Source organism: Stigmatopora nigra, chromosome 2 (assembly GCF_051989575.1).
Source record: "Stigmatopora nigra isolate UIUO_SnigA chromosome 2, RoL_Snig_1.1, whole genome shotgun sequence".
Lineage (NCBI taxonomy): Eukaryota > Metazoa > Chordata > Actinopteri > Syngnathiformes > Syngnathidae > Stigmatopora > Stigmatopora nigra.
In genome coordinates, this window is record NC_135509.1 from 7,675,259 (window position 1) to 7,697,019 (window position 21,761).

General features: G+C 38.8%; 1 protein-coding gene and 1 long non-coding RNA gene across 3 annotated transcripts in view; one reads left to right on the forward strand and one right to left on the reverse strand.

Annotated features, from left to right (window-relative positions):
- LOC144191252 (neural-cadherin-like) overlaps positions 1–21,761 on the forward strand; it is a 101,550-nt gene that overhangs the window by 14,126 nt on the left and 65,663 nt on the right. Inside the window, exon 2 of the mRNA XM_077710888.1 lies at positions 20,162–20,359. Within this exon, the coding sequence (XP_077567014.1) occupies positions 20,162–20,359 (198 nt within the window). The remainder of the gene's footprint in view (positions 1–20,161; positions 20,360–21,761) is intronic.
- On the reverse strand, positions 10,185–20,582 carry LOC144191321 (uncharacterized). Of its 2 annotated transcripts, none has more exons than XR_013325006.1 (3): positions 20,176–20,582; positions 17,682–17,840; positions 10,185–10,452 (listed from the first exon to the last, which is right to left on the reverse strand). It is a non-coding gene; the product is annotated as an uncharacterized LOC144191321 (long non-coding RNA). The 2 variants fall into 2 exon arrangements; XR_013325005.1 differs by lacking the exon at positions 10,185–10,452 and adding an exon at positions 11,777–12,155 and having other exon boundaries at positions 20,176–20,581.

Consider the following 21,761-nt stretch of genomic DNA (forward strand, 5'->3'; position numbering starts at 1 on the left):
TGGCATTAATTGAAACATGACACAACTCAAAGAAACATTACAGAACAAAACTTAAGTTTTTTTGCAGAAAACAAAATAAGAAAGTGGACCATTAACCTATTTTCCTTCAGTACAAACATTTTTTAGAAGACTTCTTTGACCAAATGACAATTAATGTTTAGCTAATTGCTTTGGGGCTAAATTACAGTAAAATATACTAATGTTAGATGGTTAACATGGAGGCTAGTTGCCATATTTACAGAGACATAGGAACCAAAATAACAAGGTTTTAGTCAAAAACGCACCAAAAAAATCCTTGTTTTAATCTCAGATGATATATAATTAATTTTTAATCACCAATGCTTGCTTATAAAACCAAGGGCTGTAAATGTAAGATATTTACCATTCAGTACTTCAGTAGTTTCGCACACCACTGATCGAGAACAGCATGTCTAAAGTGGTCCTCAATGGCCGTAGTGACCACATTGTTCCAATCCAAAAAAAATGAGGACTGTCCATTTCCACCAATCTATCAGTCAACTGCATTCAGGTGCGGCTCATTTCAGCAGAAATCCCATTGGTCAGACGGAAGAAAAATATTTGGAACACCCCTAATCTGGAACACTGTGTTCTCCAAGTCACAAAACAGAGAGGAGATTGGCTAATAAAATTGGACACGTATTTCCATTTTTTTTTTTTGGGTGGTGGAAGTGCAGTGGCGCTTTTGTCGAACAGATAAATTGAGAGTTGCGAATGACATCCAAAAAAGTTCCCTGACGAATAATCAGGTTGAAAAGGAAGAAAGCAAATGTACCGAGATGACTCCTATTTCTGGGCCTAGTAATCGAATCCATTTTGTGACGCATAGACAGCGTCTCCATCTCCATTCCTGCCAGATGACTGCTGATTAGAGGAGCGCATGTACTTGAGGCGCACATAATGTCGAGCTTCTCCGAGCTGATGAACAGCACCTCGGAGACAACACGTCCTTCCTCGCAAAACGCCGCTTAGACGACGGTAGGCGGGTTTGACGAGTGGAGACAACCGACAATGGCGGCGTGTTCCAATGGAAAAACCAGCCCGTGATTCGACGCCCTGATTTTTCGTGACTGGATGTTTGGTCGCCGTCCTTTTGGTCGCTGGTCTTTTGGTCGCCGGTCTTTTGGTCGCTGGTCTTTTGGTCGCTGGTCTTTTGGTCGCCGGTCTTTTGGTCGTCGATCTTTTGGTCGTCGGTCTTTTGGTCCCTTTTGGTCGCCGGTCAAATTTACTTAGATATTAAACAGTACTTAGATATTAAACAGCATTTAAATGTTAAACAGTACTTAGATATTAAACAGTACTGAGATATTAAACAGTATTTAGATATTAAACAGTACATAGATATTAAACAGTATTTAGATATTAAACAGTACATAGATATTAAACAGTACTGGGATATTAAACAGTACTGGGATATTAAACAGTAGTGGGATATTGAACAGTACTGGGATATTAAACAGTACTGGGATATTAAACAGTACTGGGATATTAAACAGTACTGGGATATTAAACAGTACTTGGATATTAAACAGTACTGGGATATTAAACAGTACTTGGATATTAAACAGTACTTAGATATTAAACAGTATTTAGATATTAAACAGTACTTATATATTAATCAGTATTTAGATATTAAACAGTACTTAGATATTAAACAGTACTTAGATAGCAAAAGACCGGCGACCAAAAGACCGACGACCAAAAGACCGACGACCAAAAGACCGACGACCAAAAGACCGACGACCAAAAGACCGACGACCTAAAGACCGACGACCAAAAGACCGGAGACCAAAAGACCGGAGACCAAAAGACCAGCGACCAAACGTCTGAGCACCGTATTTCTGGCGCTCGTCGTGGTTTCTCAGAAACATCAGGTTTTTTTTTGTCTTTCAAAGAACTTTAGCAATGGCCGCTTTAATTCCTTGATCCAGCCGTTCTGAAAAGAACACAATTGGGATGCCATTGCGTCGTTAGCCGTGCCAGCCTGGCCGCGGAAACGCAGACACGCGCCGCTGCCCCGCATTAACGATCAAGACCTGGAGCTGAGGCCAGAGCTCGCCGCAGTCATTTTAGCTGCTTGTCACAAAAAAAAAGCACACAGAAGAAGAAAATGGCAGGCAGGCTTTTAAAGATGGTCCATAATTCACCGAGAAGCGCTGAAATCGTCTCCGTTTTTCTTCATTTGCACTTTATTGACTCATAATTACTGCTTGGCCTTTCTGCTACCATGTGAATTATTTCAGTAATTCCGCACACAAACGGGCGTTACCGTAATTTGGATGTATATATATATATTTTTTTTTGGGTGCCTTAATGTGTTTAACTATGTAGTATTGGTATCATTGCAATGTAATGGCTTTATAGGGTAACTCAATTAACTCTTGATAAGACTTTATTCATAGTAGTACAGGTCTAATCCACTTTGACTGCGAGGCCTGTTGGCGACCATTGAATCCAGTCAAAACGGATTGGACGTTGAGCGGCGTCAATGGTAGTGAAATCTGATTTATTCAATGCCAGCCTTTATTATTGGAATGAATTTCAATGGCTCCAAACAACAAAATAATATTGAAAAAATACATATACACATACTATGCTATATATATATTTTCAAAATAAGAGGAGCATTGAACTATTTTATATATGAATTTCTTCCTGAAAATTAAATATTTAAATGTAATGTGATTGCACAGCTGATTTGCAAAAAAAAGATAGTTTTTGCTAAAAAAACATTTTAATAATAAGGTTTTAATGTTGCACAGGGATATTGGATCTTGATTTTGTATCAGCAGATCCGCAAAAATCGGGCGAGACTCGACTGTCTTGCAAAAATACGCCATCGGGACAATCCTAGTTAACACCCACCTCTGTTAACGAGCAATAGGACAAGTGTGCCTAATAAACAGCCTAACGCAGCCCGAATCACGTCCGTCATGGTTTTAATGGTCCATTTTTTCCGCGGCGCAGCAGGTCCTAAACATTGATCTTGCTTAATCTTGCCGCTCGCTAATGACAGGAGATGATGGTCCTCACAGCCCGGGCTGCTCACTGGATTAGTTGTCTAAATGAGGACTAAATCCTCCTCCTCTGCCATTTCCTGTAAGCCACGCGTCGGTCACATGCTGATGCCAACGAAGCACAATACATGCAACTTAAGCACACCGTGTCAGGCTTTCTGTAGAGTGGACGCCGGATGAACTGTCCTTCCTTTACGTTTTGTCACTACGTGGTCACGCAACATTATATATATCCTCTAAGGCAGGGTTGTCAAACTGTTGGATTTTTGACGTTTTTTTTGTTTTAGTTGGGGTGTAAATGGGAATTGAAGCTGGCCTGCCCTTACCACGATAAAAGCCGGTCATTTTTCCATTTTAACAAGGGCCAACACCGCAATGCTTTTAATATGCACAATCCCACAATGCACTAAATATGGTGGCATTATTTAAACTATTAAAAAATAAAAGGGGGCACACTAATAGAGACATATTTCACAAAAATTTGGACACCCTGAATTGGTTGCCAGCCAATCGGAGGGAACAAGAAGACGGTGCTTGGACGTTTGGTCGCCGGACGTTTGGTCGCCGGACGTTTGGTCGCCGGACGTTTGGTCGCCGGACGTTTGGTCGCCGGACGTTTGGTCGCCGGACGTTTGGTCGCCGGTCTTTTGGTCGCTGGTCAAATGGTGACAGAGAGTTTACTGTTGAAGCCAGCTCTCAAAATTATATTCATTAGAGAGATTTTAATATCCAAGTACTGTTTAATATCCAAGTACATTTGACCGGCAACCAAGAGACCGGCGCCCAAAAAGGACCAAAAGACCTGCGACCAAAAGACCGGCGACCAAAAGACCGGCGACCAAAAGACCGGCGACCAAAAGACCGGCGACCAAAAGACCGGCGACCAAAAGACCGTTCGGTCACGAAGAAGACAGACCACAATACCTTTGCACAATTTAGCATTAAATTAGCCTAATGTGCATACTTTTGTAATGTGGTACCCAGAAAAAACTCACTAATGCCTAGGGAGAACATGCTAAGGTTAAAAAAAAAATTGGCTTACAAACCTCGATCTCAGAAGCATAAGCCGGACATGCTATCCACTTTATCATCGGACCACCTTAAAAAAAATCATAGAAATATTATTAGTTTTATTTCCTTCAAATTTGTCACAGTTGTTCACAACACTCCTCACTTTTACCCAATCCAACAATTGATTGGACTCGGAGTTCAAGGCACCTTTAAAAATCTGGAGCTCCCACTACTTGCCCCCCGTCGCAATGTTCTGATTCACAGCGTTTTCCTATTAAACTTTCGTGGCTTCTTCTCAGTCCGATGTGAGTCGGGAAAAACCCGCGAATCTGTCTATGTTTGTATGGAAAGATATCGAAAAGGCTAGCGGGACAACCTCCATCAATCACGGTCCGGGACGGAAATGAAGAAAGAGAGATGGAGTCCGTCACAGGAATGTTGTTTGATGGTTAGAGGAGTCCCCCTGATTGAGCTGGGTAGTGTAGTTTCTATCCTTTGGAGATAAGGCTCAACGGCTTCCTCCCCCGTAGCGTGAACTGAGCGTGATAATACCAAAGCGTGAGTTGGGCAAATTAAATTAATGCTGCGGCACACCATAAAAGCTCGAACTATAATGCATTCTAAAATCCCATAATGAGCAGGGAGCTAAAATCATTTCACACTCCAGTGAAGAAGATGACTCTGTGGAAGATTTTTGGGTCCAGCTGACACCGTCGACATTTTTGTTATTGGCCGGGGTGCCGTGTACCAACTTGCTAGGATACTCAAAGCCAAATTTGCTGTTGGAATTCCTTCGGAATTTTTGACGTGTTTAAGCGATGTGGACTGGCAGGGTGGCTGCTTTTTTTCGTGGTTTTTTTGACAGCGGAATGGTATTTCTCGTTATTTGTCATTAGGGGGCTGTTGGGTGATGGGAAAGGTGATGGCGGGTGATTAGGTTTTTATGCCAAAGTTTTAGTACTAGGCAGAATGGATGTTTGGCATCTGAAAAGGGGTGTTTTATTAGCGGGTTTTGTTTGGGTGGTACATTGGAGCAGGCTTGATCTTGAATAATGAAATGGGGTGAATAAGTGAGGGTATTTTAAGCCTCTACAGGGAAATTGTTTAAATCATTGGCAAGAAATGATTTTTTATTGTATATAATTTTTTTACGACTAAGTTTTATGTACCGTATTTTTACGACTATAAGGCGCACCCTGAATGAATGACATTTTTTCCACACATAAGGCGCACTGTATTATAAGGCGCACTGTCTATTTTGGAGAAAATTTAAGACTTTTAAGTGCGCCTTATAGTGGTGAAAATACGGTAATTGCTATTGACTTTCAGGTATGAAGCACTCACTCGCTACACAGTCACCTCTAGAGCCAGCCATTGTTGATGTTTTGGATTTTTTTGTGTAAAATCTTGCAGTGGGGGAGGAGCTATATGATGGAAGATGTTGTCAACTAAGATTGCATCTGCATATTTAACAGTATTGTTTCAGTTCAGGCGTTTGTGTTTTTTTTAATGTCCGACAGTGGTGGTTTTTCATTTTTGGTTTTCTGTTTTTTCCATATATAAGGCGCACTGTATTATAAGGCGCACTGTCTATTTTGGAGAAAATTTAAGACTTTTAAGTGCGCCTTATAGTCGTGAAAATACGGTATGCGCTTTTAGATGAAGCTTTAAATCCTTCATTGTTCTTGTATAATGACAATAAGGGTATTCAATTAAATTCAATAAATGAATAATTTTGACCAGTAGGAGATTTCAAATGTGTTATTAAATTAGAGGTACAAATGTGTGTCTGTTTTATTCATATATATTTGAATAAAAATGAGTCATTGGATTAAGAAATGTGGGAGTAAAGCAGTGTATTTATTTTGGTTTTCTTCATATATACCTGAATAAATATAACATTTAAATTCAGAAATCTGTGGGTACAGTAATGTTTTTCCATAGTTACCTGAATAAATAGAAGCAATCTGCCATTCTAGATTACAAATATGTGATTTTTCCCATGTTTACTTGAATAAACATAACCAATATGGCATTTTTGAGTAAAAAAAGTAGTGTTAAAACTGTATCTATGCCAGTCCTATTTACCAAAAAAAGCCCCAAATAATGGACATAAATCCTCATGCTCCACAAGCCAAAAAAAAAACACGCCCACAGATTCAATAAGTGACAAAATCCGCAGCTTTTTCTTATGTCCACCAAACTCACAGTGCCCACAAAGTGAAATTAGCCCTCCATCACCAAGGCAGAAAGAGAAGAAAGATAGCTAGGCACCCCTTGCACTAACACTAAGAGATGGCCGCTGATAGAGACAAACGAGCGCATGAAAGCCTGTTTGAGCAGCGCACCTCCCAATGAAAGATAGCTCAACTCCTATTTCAACTGCCATTCCTTCTTCTCTCTTCTCTTGGTAAACATCCAACTTAATCCTGGCCTCGGCCCCCTCGGGGAAATAGGAGTTATTTATTTGGAGCGTCGTTGAATCTCTCCCAGCCATGTTTCTTTTTCAGACCCCGGGCGAGCTCCAACCCGAAAAAGGGCGTCGAGAGCGCTCCTCCGTTTGTTTTTTTGTTTTTTTTCTTTTCCCGACAATGAGGTGTCTGGCTTCTTTGGCGCAGGGGCTTGTTTTACGGGGCCATGAATAAAGGGGATTTGGATCTTAGATAAGAGCGCTAGCTCACTTCAATAAATTCAGGTTAATATGTAAAAGAAAATAGGGGGAAAATGGAGAAACAAAAGATCAGTGTTGTTTCGGTCAAATTGCAGATCAAATTAAATATTTGCAGAAAACTAAATCACGTACATGCTTGGCGTTGGTGGATGTTGCAAAAATGGTGTCAAACTCGAAGGCCTGGGGCCACATGTGGCCCACTAGCTCATTTTTGTGGGTCACAATAGTAAATGCTTGGGTATTCATGTCATGTATTCATTCATTTTATGAACCACATATCCTCATAGAGGTCGGGGGTGTTGTAGCCGATACCAGTTAACTATAGTGTGGACACCCGGAATTGGCGACATGCCAAACGCAGAGCACAAAAAGACAAACAACCATTTAAGCTAGGGACATTTTGGCGTACTATTAGCATAGCATGCATGTTTTTCAGGTTTGTAGGAATAGACCAGATTACCCGGAGAAAACCAACACAAGCTCAGGGATAACATGCAAACTCCACCCAATGTGGACGCATCTGGTATCGAACCCTCGACCCTAGAACTGTGAAGCCAATGCACTGACATGTCATGTATTTCCACTAAAATAAATTCTAACTGAATTAGAAAACAATTACTATTTATATTTTAAAAATTCAATGTATGAAATAAATTCAATAAATTCAATAAATTCAATAAATTCAACAAATTCAATAAATTCAATAAATCCAACAAATCCAACAAATCCAACAAATCCAACAAATCCAACGAATTCAACGAATTCAACGAATTCAACGAATTCAACGAATTCAACGAATTCAACGAATTCAACGAATTCAACGAATTCAACGAATTCAACGAATTCAATAAATTCAATAAATTCAATAAATTCAATAAATTCAATAAATTCAATAAATTCAATAAATTCAATAAATTCAATAAATTCAATCAATTCAATCAATTCAATAAATAAATGACATAAAAAGTCAGTCTTTCCCCAAAACCAATTTTACAAATGGAAGTAAAATTATTAAATATTATTCTTAATCCTATTTTATTCAGACTCCTATTAATATCAATTTAAGAAAGTCAAAAGAACACTGTGTTATCATTTTTAAATGACGAAACAAACTAAATTAAATAAAAATTGGAAATATGCTCACATTTCTCCTTTTTTTCACCTAATGCAGCTAAATTCTACATACAACTCACACACACACACACACACACACACAAACACACACAACCATTATTTTGATCCAACTATGACTAATATGCCGAATAATGACTAACTTTATGTAGATGTGTGTGAACAAAGTGCATTTTTCTGCTTGGGCACGTCCACGTCCTGCGGCGTAGTTGGTGGAGCGTGAGTGTACCGTATGAATCCTTGAGTGCTAATTATCTCAGCATCAAGTGTCTGTTTAGTTAGCAGGTACATTGTTGGACCACAAATTTGACAATAGTAAGCATGCTTCAACATTACATCTCATTATGTATAGCGAAGAATTGTAAAAGATGGAACAATTGACTACTGATGAGATGTTCCTATCAATGTAACCTTATACAGGAGCTGCCTGCACATGTAAAAATCTTCACTTTCCTCTACTGCATATATTTGCATCAATTATACTCACCTGCCAATCAAGTGCTCAAAACAGGCAGAAAACTGACAAAAGGTATAGAATCATATTCATATTTTAATAGTCTGATTTGCTGAGCAGGTTGGATTATTTCAAACTTTACACTCGTGTTGCAAACTTGTTCTTTTTTGTTTAATTCATTTTTACTTGAATAAATATGGCCTATCTGACACTTAAGATTAAAAAAAATGTGAGTAAAATTGTGCTACAAATGTGTTTAGTTCAATATTTTGGCTTTACCTGAATAAAAATGATGAAATTGACATTTTAAGTTAAAAAAGTAATTGGGTATCTATTGCCGTTAATGGGACGGAAACACAACTCATTTTTATAATAAATATGGCCTATCTGACACTTAAGATTAAAAAAATGTGAGTAAAATTGTGCTACAAATGTGTTTATTTCGGATTTTTTGGCTTTACCTGAATAAAAATGGGGAAAATTACCAAATAAATTGGGCATCCATTGGCGTTAATGGTACGGAAAGACAACTCATTTTCACACCACTCAACCAAAACATTCCGTGTAGCTTTTTCTCCGCATTTTCCATTTAACGGGGCGCGTCATGAAGAAGGTCTTGGTCGAGTTAACTGCTCTGCTTTCTGTCTACGTGCCCACGAGGTGGAAAAATGATGGCCGGTTTTAATGCCAACTGCTCATAAAAAGCATCAAACAAAGCCGTAAAACAGAAGATCTATGGCTTCTTCTCTACCTGTAGGATTCTTATTTCACTTGGCCTACACCATCTGGTTTCAAAAATAAGACAGTGTACTACCTCTACTTGTGAAGGGATCTACATAAGAAAAGATCAGGTTACAAAAAGCTTTGATATGCAAATTAGTGTTCCAACTTAAGAAAACAAGATCCAAGTTACAAAATCCACCCAAAATTGTAAATACAGTGTTCCCTCGCTACTTCGCGGTTCAGCTACCGCGGACTCAGAGCTTCGCAGATTTTTTGGGGGAAAAAATACAAATATTACATTGAAACAACATATTTTACAGTTTTTTGTTCTTGCATGAATTTCACTCTGTATAGCCGTATTGTATATGGTGTACTGTATACAGGGGGGTATTTTTTTTTAAATAAAATAAGAAATTTAAGAAAAATTAATTTCTTTTTTTGGAATTAAATTCAAATTAAGCATTTTTGAAGAGGAATCCCTACTTTGCGGAAATTCACTTATCGCGGGTGGTCCCGGTCCCCATTAACCGCGATAACCGAGGGAACACTGTACATAAGAAAGGATCAGGTTACAAAAACCTTTGATATGCAAATGACTGTTCCAACATAAGAAAACAAGACCCAAGTTACAAAATCTGCCTGAACTGTAAATACATTTCTGCTATTTTATTATTTTGAAATTGTCTCAATAGCATTACATTCTGCTTGACAAACACCTGCATTGGCTGGCTGACAAAAACAACTCACTTTTGACTGCTATTAATCATCACTGTGTTCGACTATAAAAAATCAGGGTGAGATTATCACTATTAAAAGGCGGGAAAATGTGGAAATAAGGTGCAGCACATGGAGGACATTTTTTTTTAATGACGAGCATCATAAAAAATGAAGGTAGTGAAATTACACTGAAAATATGCAAAGGTTCACGGGGCTAATTAGCAGTTCCAAGCTTGGCATATCATTATATAAACCAATTAAGGTTATCATAACTCGGCTGGAAGGGATCTATGTGAAGGTGGATGGGAAGTTGATCATGTTGCTGTGTTAGGAAAAATGTTGAGATTTTTTGCATGGCTAAATTTAGATTAGCATAAAAAATGATCTGACCATTTTTTTTTTTAAAAAGGGAGTAAAATCTCGAGTGATTGGTTGAATTTTCAGAGTCGATAAAATTTGCTACACTTGTGTAATATGAGTCAAAAGATAGAAATGGTTGGAAATAGCCTCAAAACAAATGGACAATACGTGGGGATGAAATAGAAGAGGACGAAGGCTAAAAAAAAAAAAAAATCAATGCTTTGATTTCTTTGTCTCCTCACGTGTTAATGGCCACTCATTTTGTTGAAAGATGTTTCATCAGACTGGATCAATCTGGAGTGGTCGTCCACCACTTTTTTCACGATTGGCAAGCGAGTGAAAGAGCAGAGCTGAATTGAGGAGTGGGGAAAATAGGAGGGGGGGTTAGAAAATTCTAACTAAAAAACAAAAAAAAACCCACTTTAGAAACCCTAACAAAAACAACAAAGAGTTGAAGTATCAGAGTAAAGCTACTAGGAAAATTGGGGCTAAGAATGAGGGACATGGAGGTGACAAAGACAATGAGAAACTGGCTGGAGATGAGAAGTGGGAAGCTGATTGGTTGACGCAACAGGTGAAAATAATGGGAAGTAAAAAAAAACAGCTATTATATAAAGTGTCTTAAAGTGTGATTCATCGACGGACATCTTGCAACAGGCTCAAGGTGAATGATTTACTGACAAAAAATTTGAGTACTTCAACTGAATAAACACTTTTGATGAATAACATTTTGTTATGAATATAATAATCCGCCTATATATATAACATTACATATAAATATATATATGGCGGCCCGGTGGCGCGAGTGGTTAGTGCGTCAGCCTTATATTCTGAGTTCAAATCCAGGTTATGTCCACCTGTGTCTAGTTTGCATGTTCTCCCTGGGCCTTTGTGGGTTTTCTCGGGGTACTCCGGTTTCTTCCCACATTGCAAAAACATGGGTAGGCTGATTGAACTGATAAAAAATGATAAAAACTGATAAAAACTGCTAAAACTGCTAAAACTGCTAAAACTGCTAAAACTGCTAAAACTGCTAAAACTGCTAAAACTGCTAAAACTGCTAAAACTGCTAAAACTGCTAAAACTGCTAAAACTGCTAAAACTGCTAAAACTGCTAAAACTGCTAAAACTGCTAAAACTGCTAAAACTGCTAAAACTGCTAAAACTGCTAAAACTGCTAAAACTGCCAAAACTGCTAAAACTGCTAAAACTGCTAAAACTGCTAAAACTGATAAAAAATTGCCCCTAGTCATGAGTGATTGTTTGTTTGTCTCCTCGTACCCTGTGATTGGCTGGTCACCAATTCAGGGTTCCCCGCATTTGGCTTGGAGTCAGCTGGGATAGTCTCCAGCACCCCCTATAACCCCAATGAGGATAAAGTGGTTCAGAAAATGAGAAGAGATATGTATATATCTGCCTAATTCCCTGTTTTAATTGTTTGTCTTCATAGTTTGACATTTTGTGGTTATTTTAAAGTCCCAAATGCTTTTACTGATTTTTTTTGAAGCCCCAAAAACCCCTCAAAACTATTTGTAGCAGATTTCCGAGCAAATAATTGTGAATTGTTTTCGTGGCAGGCACAGGCCACAGATCACAAGACATTGTACTTCTGTATCTGTCTGCTTTTGCTACCTTTATTTGTCATCTTTACTGTGACACCATCTGTTTGCTGCACTCTAGTCATTTCAACTTTAATATCCTGGCACGGCAAGAAGTGTGAGTATCTGATTTTAACACTCGCGTGCTGACATGAAGGTACAAAATGAGCCCGAGTTTTTGTTTGTTCATTTTGTATATATCGTGTGCGCCGAAAGCAAAACAATACAGGAGACAACGACGTAATAACATGTCATGAAATATTGAAGAAGCAAACTTTTCTAATGTCTGCTCACTGCATTTAAAGGAAGAAAAAAAAACAACATCTCGAAGATTGCATTCATTGAAATACATTTTCTTTTCCATTTCATTTTTGAAATGTTAACCTTGTTCTTAGAAAAAAAAAACAGGTGCTTGAATCTTTGCTCGTCCTTTTATGACTGTTGCATTGCTCACCCTAAAAAAAAAAAAGCTTCAGACTTTGGATTTGAATATTGTCTGATTTTTATTATTGCATTTATCATATTGTCGGTATCTATCGTGCTTAAAGTACTTTTTTTTTTTAAAATCCAGGCTATAGAAAAGTAACACACTGAGCAAACGGCTTCTGTAAAGTCAAGCCATGTGTTTAATTAACCTACAATGCCCACTGGGGCATATGTGTTTATAAAGCTTTATGTTGAATCAGTGTGTGTGAGAGTGAGGATAAAGAAAAAAAACACGCTAGCTCAGAAACCCTGGCAATGCAATAGTTGTGCAAAGTTTCTTTTATATATATATATCAGTATATTTGTATATTTTATATCTTTCAGTTTTACGAAAATATGTACAATTCTGCCAAGTAGGACAAAAAACCATTTATATGAACATGCCCATTAATAACTATTCATTTTCAACCAGGACCTGAAAAATAATTCTGTAAGTACACTTGTAAAATTGTTCCCATATTTTATACGTTTTTTTATCATTTCAAAGTGTACGCCGTTTAACAATTTTTGTACAGGATTTTTTAAATAGCATTTTTGGTAAAACCATTCTCGTTTTACCCATTTCAGCTCTAATCCAGATTTTCTCGGACACTATCAGACAAAAAGGCCATTGGTAACTGCTAATATTGTCATGCTTTAAGCATGATATGATATGCTCATTCCGCTTTTACCTGTCCACCTTTTTACTATATTAATATAGCGCCTTAGCAAGCAATGTACCCAGACAGTCAACCATCATACAGCGACATCTATAGAATCATGAATTTAGTGCATACTGATTGGGCACCCGCCCACTTGACTAGATTTTGGACTTTTAAGGGGATCCTATGTGAGTAAATACGTATCGCACTGCATTTGTCCATTATTTTGAATCACTTAATAAGATTAATTTCAATCATTAATAAGAGGAGCAATTGCCTGAGGTTGACAAGAGCTAAAAAGTCAGGCAGAGCACCCCCACTAGCTGGATCGGACCCCCTATCATGCTGCCTAAAACCACTGATTTAGGTGCTAGTATTAAAACAGATTGAAGTTTTTACATGTAAAATGCGTCTCTACTTACGAAAAATTTCAATTACGAAACCATTTCTGGAACTAATTGATTTCGTAAGTAGAGATCCCTGAAAAAGGGTTTGTGAAATTTCTAGGTAAGTAAAAAAACATCAGTTAATTGATTGGTCGTGGTTGGTTGAGCCGATGAATTGAGTCTCAGTGTCTTTTGTCTCAGCAATGGCTGCCGTCAAGTGTTCGCCTCACCAAGTCAACGCGCTCACTTCCATCTCAAGCTGTCATCTTCACACTTTTCCGTCCATCTTAGCGATTCCCCGAATAAACCTCCTTGCGTACGTGTACGGGAAGGCTTATTGATAAAAAAATTACTACCCCCCACCGGAGTGATATCAAACCCTTCCACTCACGGCACCCCTGAATTTCTTAGTCTCACTTGGACCATTGCCATTTATTTGCTTGCGGACGCAGATTTTTTTTTTAATTCCCTGCAAATATTTGTCGATTTCAATCCATCCCTGTCGGCTATGGAAGTAAGCAAAGGGGGATCCGTAACAGCCAACTGATATGACTTATTCTTGTGTGCTGTTCTCTCTGTGGGTATTGTGCGTGTTGTGTATCTATGATCCTTTGGCTTAACTGTTTACTTTTCATCCCACACACGGCGTACGTCCTTTTAGCACTGCGGGCAGTGTTTGCGTACGCTAGCTTGTGATGACAGTATGCGTATATAAGCGCTTCGGACAACTTTTCCCTTTCTTCCACTTAGCGGCTTTATATAGTGACTACCCGAGGAGAGGCTCAACAACAAAAAGACGTAAACCTAGCTTTTTTTTTTTTTTTTAGAAGACCTCGTTATTTTGGCAAAGGCGGTTCTGCTCTTAGATTTGTTGCGTACAGTGCAGTGTTTTATCACACTGAGCCCCAGGACTAAAAAGGCGCACTCGACTCGAAATCCAGCAAAGTCTTTTTTATTTCATTTTCCGTCATTTGATCCCATCTTTTGTCTCCCTGTCTTGGGTCGCGCACCTGCTGTGCAACATAGTAGATTAAGAGTGAACTCGGTCAAGGGTTTGTTGCCGTTTTCTCATATGATATTATATGGTATCTATCTATATAGTCATAATTATCATTCCAGAAGTGATAGGCTTTAATTATCAGCCTTGGCTCTGATTAGTGTGTATAACAGGCTAATTAGAAGTCTTGTAAAAATCATGACTGTGTTATTGAAAGAGACTTTCAGGTGAATGCTTTTGCGGATGTGATTTACATCTTTTATTATGATTGGTCGTAGCGTGACGGTCTCACAGTTCTGAGATTGTGGGTTCAATACCAAATTTCGTGACCGGACATTTGGTCGCCGGACATTTGGTCGCCAGTCTTTTGGTCGCCGGTCTTTTGGTCGCCGGTCTTTTGGTCGCCGGTCTTTTGGTCGCCGGTCTTTTGGTCGCCGGTCTTTTGGTCGCCGGTCTTTTGGTCGCCGGTCTTTTGGTCGCCGGTCTTTTGGCCGCCGGTCTTTTGGCCGCCGGTCTTTTGGCCGCCGGTCTTTTGGCCGCCGGTCTTTTGGCCGCCGGTCTTTTGGCCGCCGGTCTTTTGGCCGCCGGTCTTTTGGCCGCCGGTCTTTTGGCCGCCGGTCTTTTGGCCGCCGGTCTTTTGGCCGCCGGTCTTTTGGCCGCCGGTCTTTTGGCCGCCGGTCTTTTGGCCGCCGGTCTTTTGGCCGCCGGTCTTTTGGTCGCCGGTCTTTTGGTCGCCGGTCTTTTGGTCGCCGGCCTTTTGGTCGCCGGTCTTTTGGTCGCCGGTCTTTTGGTCGCCGGTCAAATGTACTTAGATATTAACGAGTACTTATATATGAAACTCTCTCTTAGATATTTAAACCCCCCCTTTTAGATATTAAACTCTCTCTCTTAGATATTAAACTCTCTCTTAGATATTAAACTCTCCCTCTTAGATATTAAACTCTCTCTCTGTCTTAGATATTAAACTCTCTGAGATATTAAACTCTCTCATGAATATAATTTTGAGAGCTGGCTTCAACAGTAAACAACAACCAAAACATCCGAGCACCCCAAATTTGGGCCTTCCTGGGGTAACATGGTAGCCTCCCAAATCCTCAAAACATGCACGCTAGGCTAATTGTATGCAAAAAAAATTATAGGGTAAAAAGTGTGAATGGTTGTCTTTAACCTGCTGTGATTGGCTAGTCATTATTTCAGCACATAATTGTGATAACGAGGAAAATACAAAAATGGTATCCTCCAATACCAAATGTTGTTAACCTGTGTTAAAGTAACAAAAAGAAGGATATGTGTAATCTGTAATACGCAAAAAATGACTTTTAAAGTAAGCCAGCCGTTCTTTTGAACGCACTTTACATTGAAAATGCACTTTGATCACAACTACGAGACGTTCCAAACTGCAGAGTTCACAACACTAGCATAATAGTGCGCAGCGTGTGACAGCTTCTAAAAGGATTGTTAGAGGGATAATACCAGAGGAGAAAGAAGCAAGCGGAAAAAGAATTAATCTATCTGCTTGCCTCGGCTTTAAAGTTGCTCCGTCGTGAGAAAAGTTCTGGCTCGGATCCTGACGATACTTCCTTTTCAGATAAATTGCCAGCGTTACACGGTCGTGGAGAAACTAATCAATGTTCAGATGCTATCGCCTAAATGTCGACAAGGGTGGTTAGCGCAATTTAAGCCTGATCATCCTGCTTGGTAAAACGGAACCAAGCGCATGATGAATAACGGCAGCCATTAAAGATTTTTGCGTTAAACGGCCTCGTTCATCAACAAAGAAATCATACTTCTTTCTTTTAACTCACTGGGTGCTATTGACCGTGATGGACTAAAGCATACTTACTGCTTTAAAAAAATGGATAATAACAATTCGAATGTAAAAAGTAGTTAAAAAAATTGATTCTACGAGAAAATTGTTAAAAAATTCCTACGTTTGTTTGGGAAATTGACTATTTGTTATAATTTAGTTTTAAAAAGAGAACTTTTTAAATAGTATCTTTTAGTATAGCATTGGTGCTATTGATCGTGATCAACTTGCTTTAAAAAAAATGGACAATAATAATTCTAATATAAAAAGTAGTGTTAAAAATATTGATTCTGAGGAAATTGTTAGCAAATTCCTCCGTTTTTTGTTTGGGAAATTGACTACTCGTTATTAATTAATTTTAAAAAGAGAACTTTTTAAATAGTATCTTTTAGGATTTTTCAAATAATTCTCTATCTTTAATATTTTTTGGGTTAATAGTCATTTTATGTATTTGTATTGTCTTTAAGTTCATATGGATTGAATGTAAATTCAGTTTTTTTAAATATATTTTAATAAATAATTGAACCAACAATGTTATTTTAGGACAGCACACCCTTGTTTAGTGCAGTAAGTCGATCTGCTACTACTTTTGACATGGATTTAAAAGTCTAAATTTATCCTTTCGACCACATTCAGGTGAATGCTTGTATAGTAGGATTACTTTCATGTTTGTAGATAGATAAATTTGGGGATGTCTGGGTGTCTGCCTTTGTCTGGCAGCAAAAGTTGATTCAGGCAGCGTCACTGTTTTCATATCAATGTGTTTGCCAGTCACGGCAGGGGGTCTTTTTTTGTGGGTGGAAATCTCAGATGGCTGCCAACTGAACTATTTGGCAATTCATCTGACATTTCCTCCCACCACATTGACACGTCATCACGGCTAATATAAATTTGTTTTAAAAAAGTGGCTTTTCTCACTATGTTTGCTCCACTTATTATTATTATTACCATTACACCACTTAAAAAGGTACAATCACCATTGATGACAGACGTCAAATCCATTTGGATGTAAAATCATTTTGGCTCCAATATTCCCTCCAAAATGTGCGCATACGCAATTGCGCAGTATTTTCATCTTCTCTGCGCAGCAGCAATCATATGGCGTGCAGTAAATAAAATCCAAACTTTTATTATTATTTTTTTTTTACCCTTTTCCCAATTATGGCGGCATTTACATGGCAGCCAGTGGCAGTAGCTCTGTCCACTCTTATGTTTTTTTTGTGTTTTACAGCACTTTTTATATGAACAATTAGAGGGAATATTGACATACACCTGCTTATGGCAGGTGTGATACTGGTGTGCCCATAACGAGCAATGATGATGTCACTCACAATGGTACTAAGTGCGCTCAGGGAGGTCGTCTTTCTGCCCAGACCAACGAAAAATTTGAGGGAACATTGGTGGTCATAGACATTTTGATGTGTTTTGATGATTTTCATACTTTTGTTTTGCTGCCATTAGATAACCTTATTTCCTTTTTTCTTTACATTGTGGGTAATAAGAAAATTGGTTGTCTCCATAGCAATATATACAAATATTTTGCAGTATGGAAATTCATGGCTGAAGAAGAATTTACACATTGAACCATTTCAAAGTAAAGTTTTCCCCATATCTCATACAAAAATCAGTGTTCCTGAAATGATAAAATTGTAATATCACAATACCTGAGACTTAGTGTACACTCGGATTCAATGTGACTGCCACAGTCAAACATCGCACACCACTTGGTAATTGGATTGTGGGAATCAATCGTCTTAGTGGCTGTGGTTAGGAAGCGAACTGGGAAGCAAATGCCTGCAGCCACCAGGCGACGTCCTGAGCCCCTGCGGGAGGATAAAAACAACTTCTCAAAGATTTGCTAGAGGAGACAGTGGCTGACACGCCGTCTCCTTGGATCCCGAGAGTCTTAATGGAAAATGGAAGAGTGGATTTTTTATGCGAGAGGGAAAAAAAATGTATTTCTGCACATTTGTGGCTCTACTCTTACCATACCGATTCTACAATAAAATAAGTAAAATATGCAGGGGACATTCTTGACAAGGTTAAAACAAAGTTATACTTGATAAAACAGGGCGGAGAGTGTCAAAATTACTTGGAAATTAATGAGATAATAATAATTCAGAGCTCTATATTCCTTTAGGGTTAATTTGAGTTTGATTTATTTAAGAAAGGGACAATACGTATGAATGAAAATATATATGTAAATATGAAAGATTATAGCCAATGGCTAGTTTTTATCTTTAGTCCTTTGGGGAGGTTGATATTAAAAATAGAAGATAAAATCAATAAGGCAACAGTAAGGAAAAAATAACAAAACAAACGAGTCATACATTGTAAATAGTCAGGAAAAAGTAAGCACAAGTCAAACCCCAAACTTAAAACCTACAGAGTATGCTTTTTTAATGGAATGTTGTAATCCACAAACCAACAATTCTGAAAAAAAACACAACAAAATAAGAATGTCTTATTTTGTTCAATTCCACTTGTTTGTAGTCAATTCTCTGCCATTGACGGTGTTTAACGTCCAATTAATTTTGAACTGGGAGGGCTGACAGCTGTATGAATCACATTTTAGTGCCAAAAATGGCGGATAGCTGAAATTTATCCCATCCAACCCCAAGATGAGGAGTATCAGGCAAATATTGTATGCTTTGCAAAAGAAAGAAAAAGATATATAGCCAATAGCTACAATAACAAATGAGCACAGCAAAAGTATAGACTGAAACACATGTAAACTTACAATAGAAGCCCTTTTGTAACAGTAGATACTCTTTGTTAGATCTGGCTTTGTGTTTATCTCTGCTCCAAAAGTTGTCATCTAGAGCCGTCAAACGCTAACATTACCATCCAGTAGCCAATGTTGCAGCTCTGACATTAGCAGCAATTGTAAAACCAGCAGAAGAAAGTGTGCACTTCTTTCACTTGTAACCCTGACAACACACTTGGGTATGACATTAATGGCTAATTTAAGAAATAGCACCATTTTTTCATGTTAGACATCATGCAAAAAATCTCTATTGGAAGACTATTCATGAAAAAGCCTAAAAATAAGGAGTACTTGTATTTTTTTAAGCCCAAGTCTACTTCTATCATAATGTTAATACACATTTCTATTTCTGGGTCATCTCATCTCAAATATATATAAATGGTAAATGCAAAATATATCATTTCCAATAGATTTACCAAAAATTTACTAATTTCGTCATACGCAGCTGGGTATGATGACAATTACCGTATTTTCACGACTATAAGGCGCACTTAAGTCTTAAATTTTCTCCAAAATAGACAGTGCGCCTTATAATACAGTGCGCCTTATAATACAGGGCGCCTTATAATACAGTGCGCCTTATAATACAGTGCGCCTTATAATACAGTGCGCCTTATAATACAGTGCGCCTTATAATACAGTGCGCCTTATAATACAGTGCGCCTTATAATACAGGGCGCCTTATAATACAGGGCGCCTTATAATACAGGGCGCCTTATAATACAGTGCGCCTTATAATACAGTGCGCCTTATAATACAGTGCGCCTTATAATACAGTGCGCCTTATAATACAGAGCGCCGTATATATAGAAAAAATGTAATTCGTTGAGGGTGCGCCTTATAATGCAGTGCACCTTATAGTCGTGAAAATACGGTAGGCTTTTTTTTTTGTCAAGTCAATGCAGACGATAATGCTTATGTCTGATTTAATTTTTTTAATTTTAATGATGACAACAATGCCTATGCCTGATTTAATTTATTTAATTTTTTTTATTTTAATGATGACGACAATGCCTATGTCTGATTAAATTAATATTATTTTAATTTTTTTTGCAATTTCTTTCCAAATAATACCTTCAAATATGCATGAATCCAAATAAGCACAGATTAAAGGCAAAAATGGTGTCTCTCTCTTCTCAAATATATCTTTTGGCATCAAACTTAATGCTTTCAGTCTAAAAATAAAAGAATTGGCCAAATCTTTTGGAGGGAAATGTCTGTCACGATCAATTATGCACCCTAGATGGCTGACTGTAAGCCTGTGCTCCAGATTCTGCTGGCTTCGGCCCGGCCTCACCTCCACACACACACACTTACATGACAGCTGTCACTTTGAGTAGCTACATTGCCGTCACTATCTACCCTTCCACCCCCCAGGCCCCGACTGGTACCTGAATAAGGTGAAGCTGACGATCACCGACGTCAACGACAACGTCCCGGAGTGGAACATGAAGCCTTTCCCTTACCAGGCCGGCGTGTCGCCTGACGCCACCACGGGGACTTTTGTCTACCAGCTGCGGGCCTTGGACGGGGACGAAGGCCCTAGCGGGGAAGTGGAATATTTTTTGGTTGACGGTAAGATCTCTGGTTTTAAATGAGGCGTGGGCTGAATTAGGCTACGTTTAGCGTGTGACGCATAAGCATGGGATGGAATTTGTGTCGGCACAGTCACTCTGCGGGCGTTCACACATTTCATTCATGCATCCTTGCGTTGTGAAAGCATCTATTAGTTTTGCCCGTCTCCGTCACATCTAGCCGCCATCTCGTTTCATGGAACCAACAGCGACTGGCCTTTGCCCTTTTGTCCGTTCGCTCAGCGTACTTCCCCGCGTCTGTTCTTTTACACATGAATGCAGACAGAGTTGGAATTCTGCCAAGATGGTAGACCTCCCGGTGATGGAATGGGGGGGGATAAAGGAGGGATATAAAACATGCAGTACGTGGGCCGGAATTGGGCCGTGAATGAGTACCGATTTGGGTCGAGTCTTTGATCTGCCTGATAGGTACTTGGGAAAAAATATACAGGAACTGAAAAACTAACAATACATCCCACAGAGTCCCTAAAAATTTGAGAAAATCATCCAGAAGTGATCTTTAAATACCCTAAAATGGAATTTAAATACATATATGTTTAAAAACAAGAAGTGAGGCTCTCAATATCTGCCTTAGAACAGAACCCAGGATCCGAGAAGCAGAGAAAAATGGCCTGCACAACTTATGAGTTTCATTCAAAAATACTCATACAAAAAACAATAAACACAGGGACCAAAATTGGACTAAATTGGGGGAGACGCATACTGACAAATATACAAAAACATGACTTACATGTAGAACCCTGAAGGACCAAACAAAACACTAGTTACAAGAGGTAATATTCCCACAACCAGACATACCAGAACACAGGGTTTAAATAGGGCTGATTAGCAATCACTCACAGCTGCCTACAAGAGGAGGGGAAGCCCGGAGGGACACAAGAGGCAAAAAGCACAAACATACACACACACACACCTCCACCCAAAACCTTAACAAGACGTGACAGAAGACGCAAGATGAACTCATTGCCTGCCATTGACAATGATACTTGTTCAATTCACTAAAACTGGCTGTGGATGCTCATCTTTCAGCGCCATTGACATTTAGTGCAGTCAATGGCACTGAAGTGGCAAGTACCATATTTTCACGACTATGAGGCGCACCGCATTATAAGGCGCACCCTCAATGAATGACATTTTTCTATATATAAGGCGCACTGTATTACAGGGCGCACTGGAGTATAAGGCGCACTGTATTACAGGGCGCACTGGAGTATAAGGCGCACTGTCTATTTTGGAGAAAATTTAAGACTTTTAAGTGTGCCTTATAGTCGTGAAAATACAGTAATTGCTATTGACTTCCAGGTATGAAACACTCGCTACACAGTCACCTCTAGAGCCAGCCATTGTTGATGTTTTGGGGGAGGAGCTATATGATGGAAGAT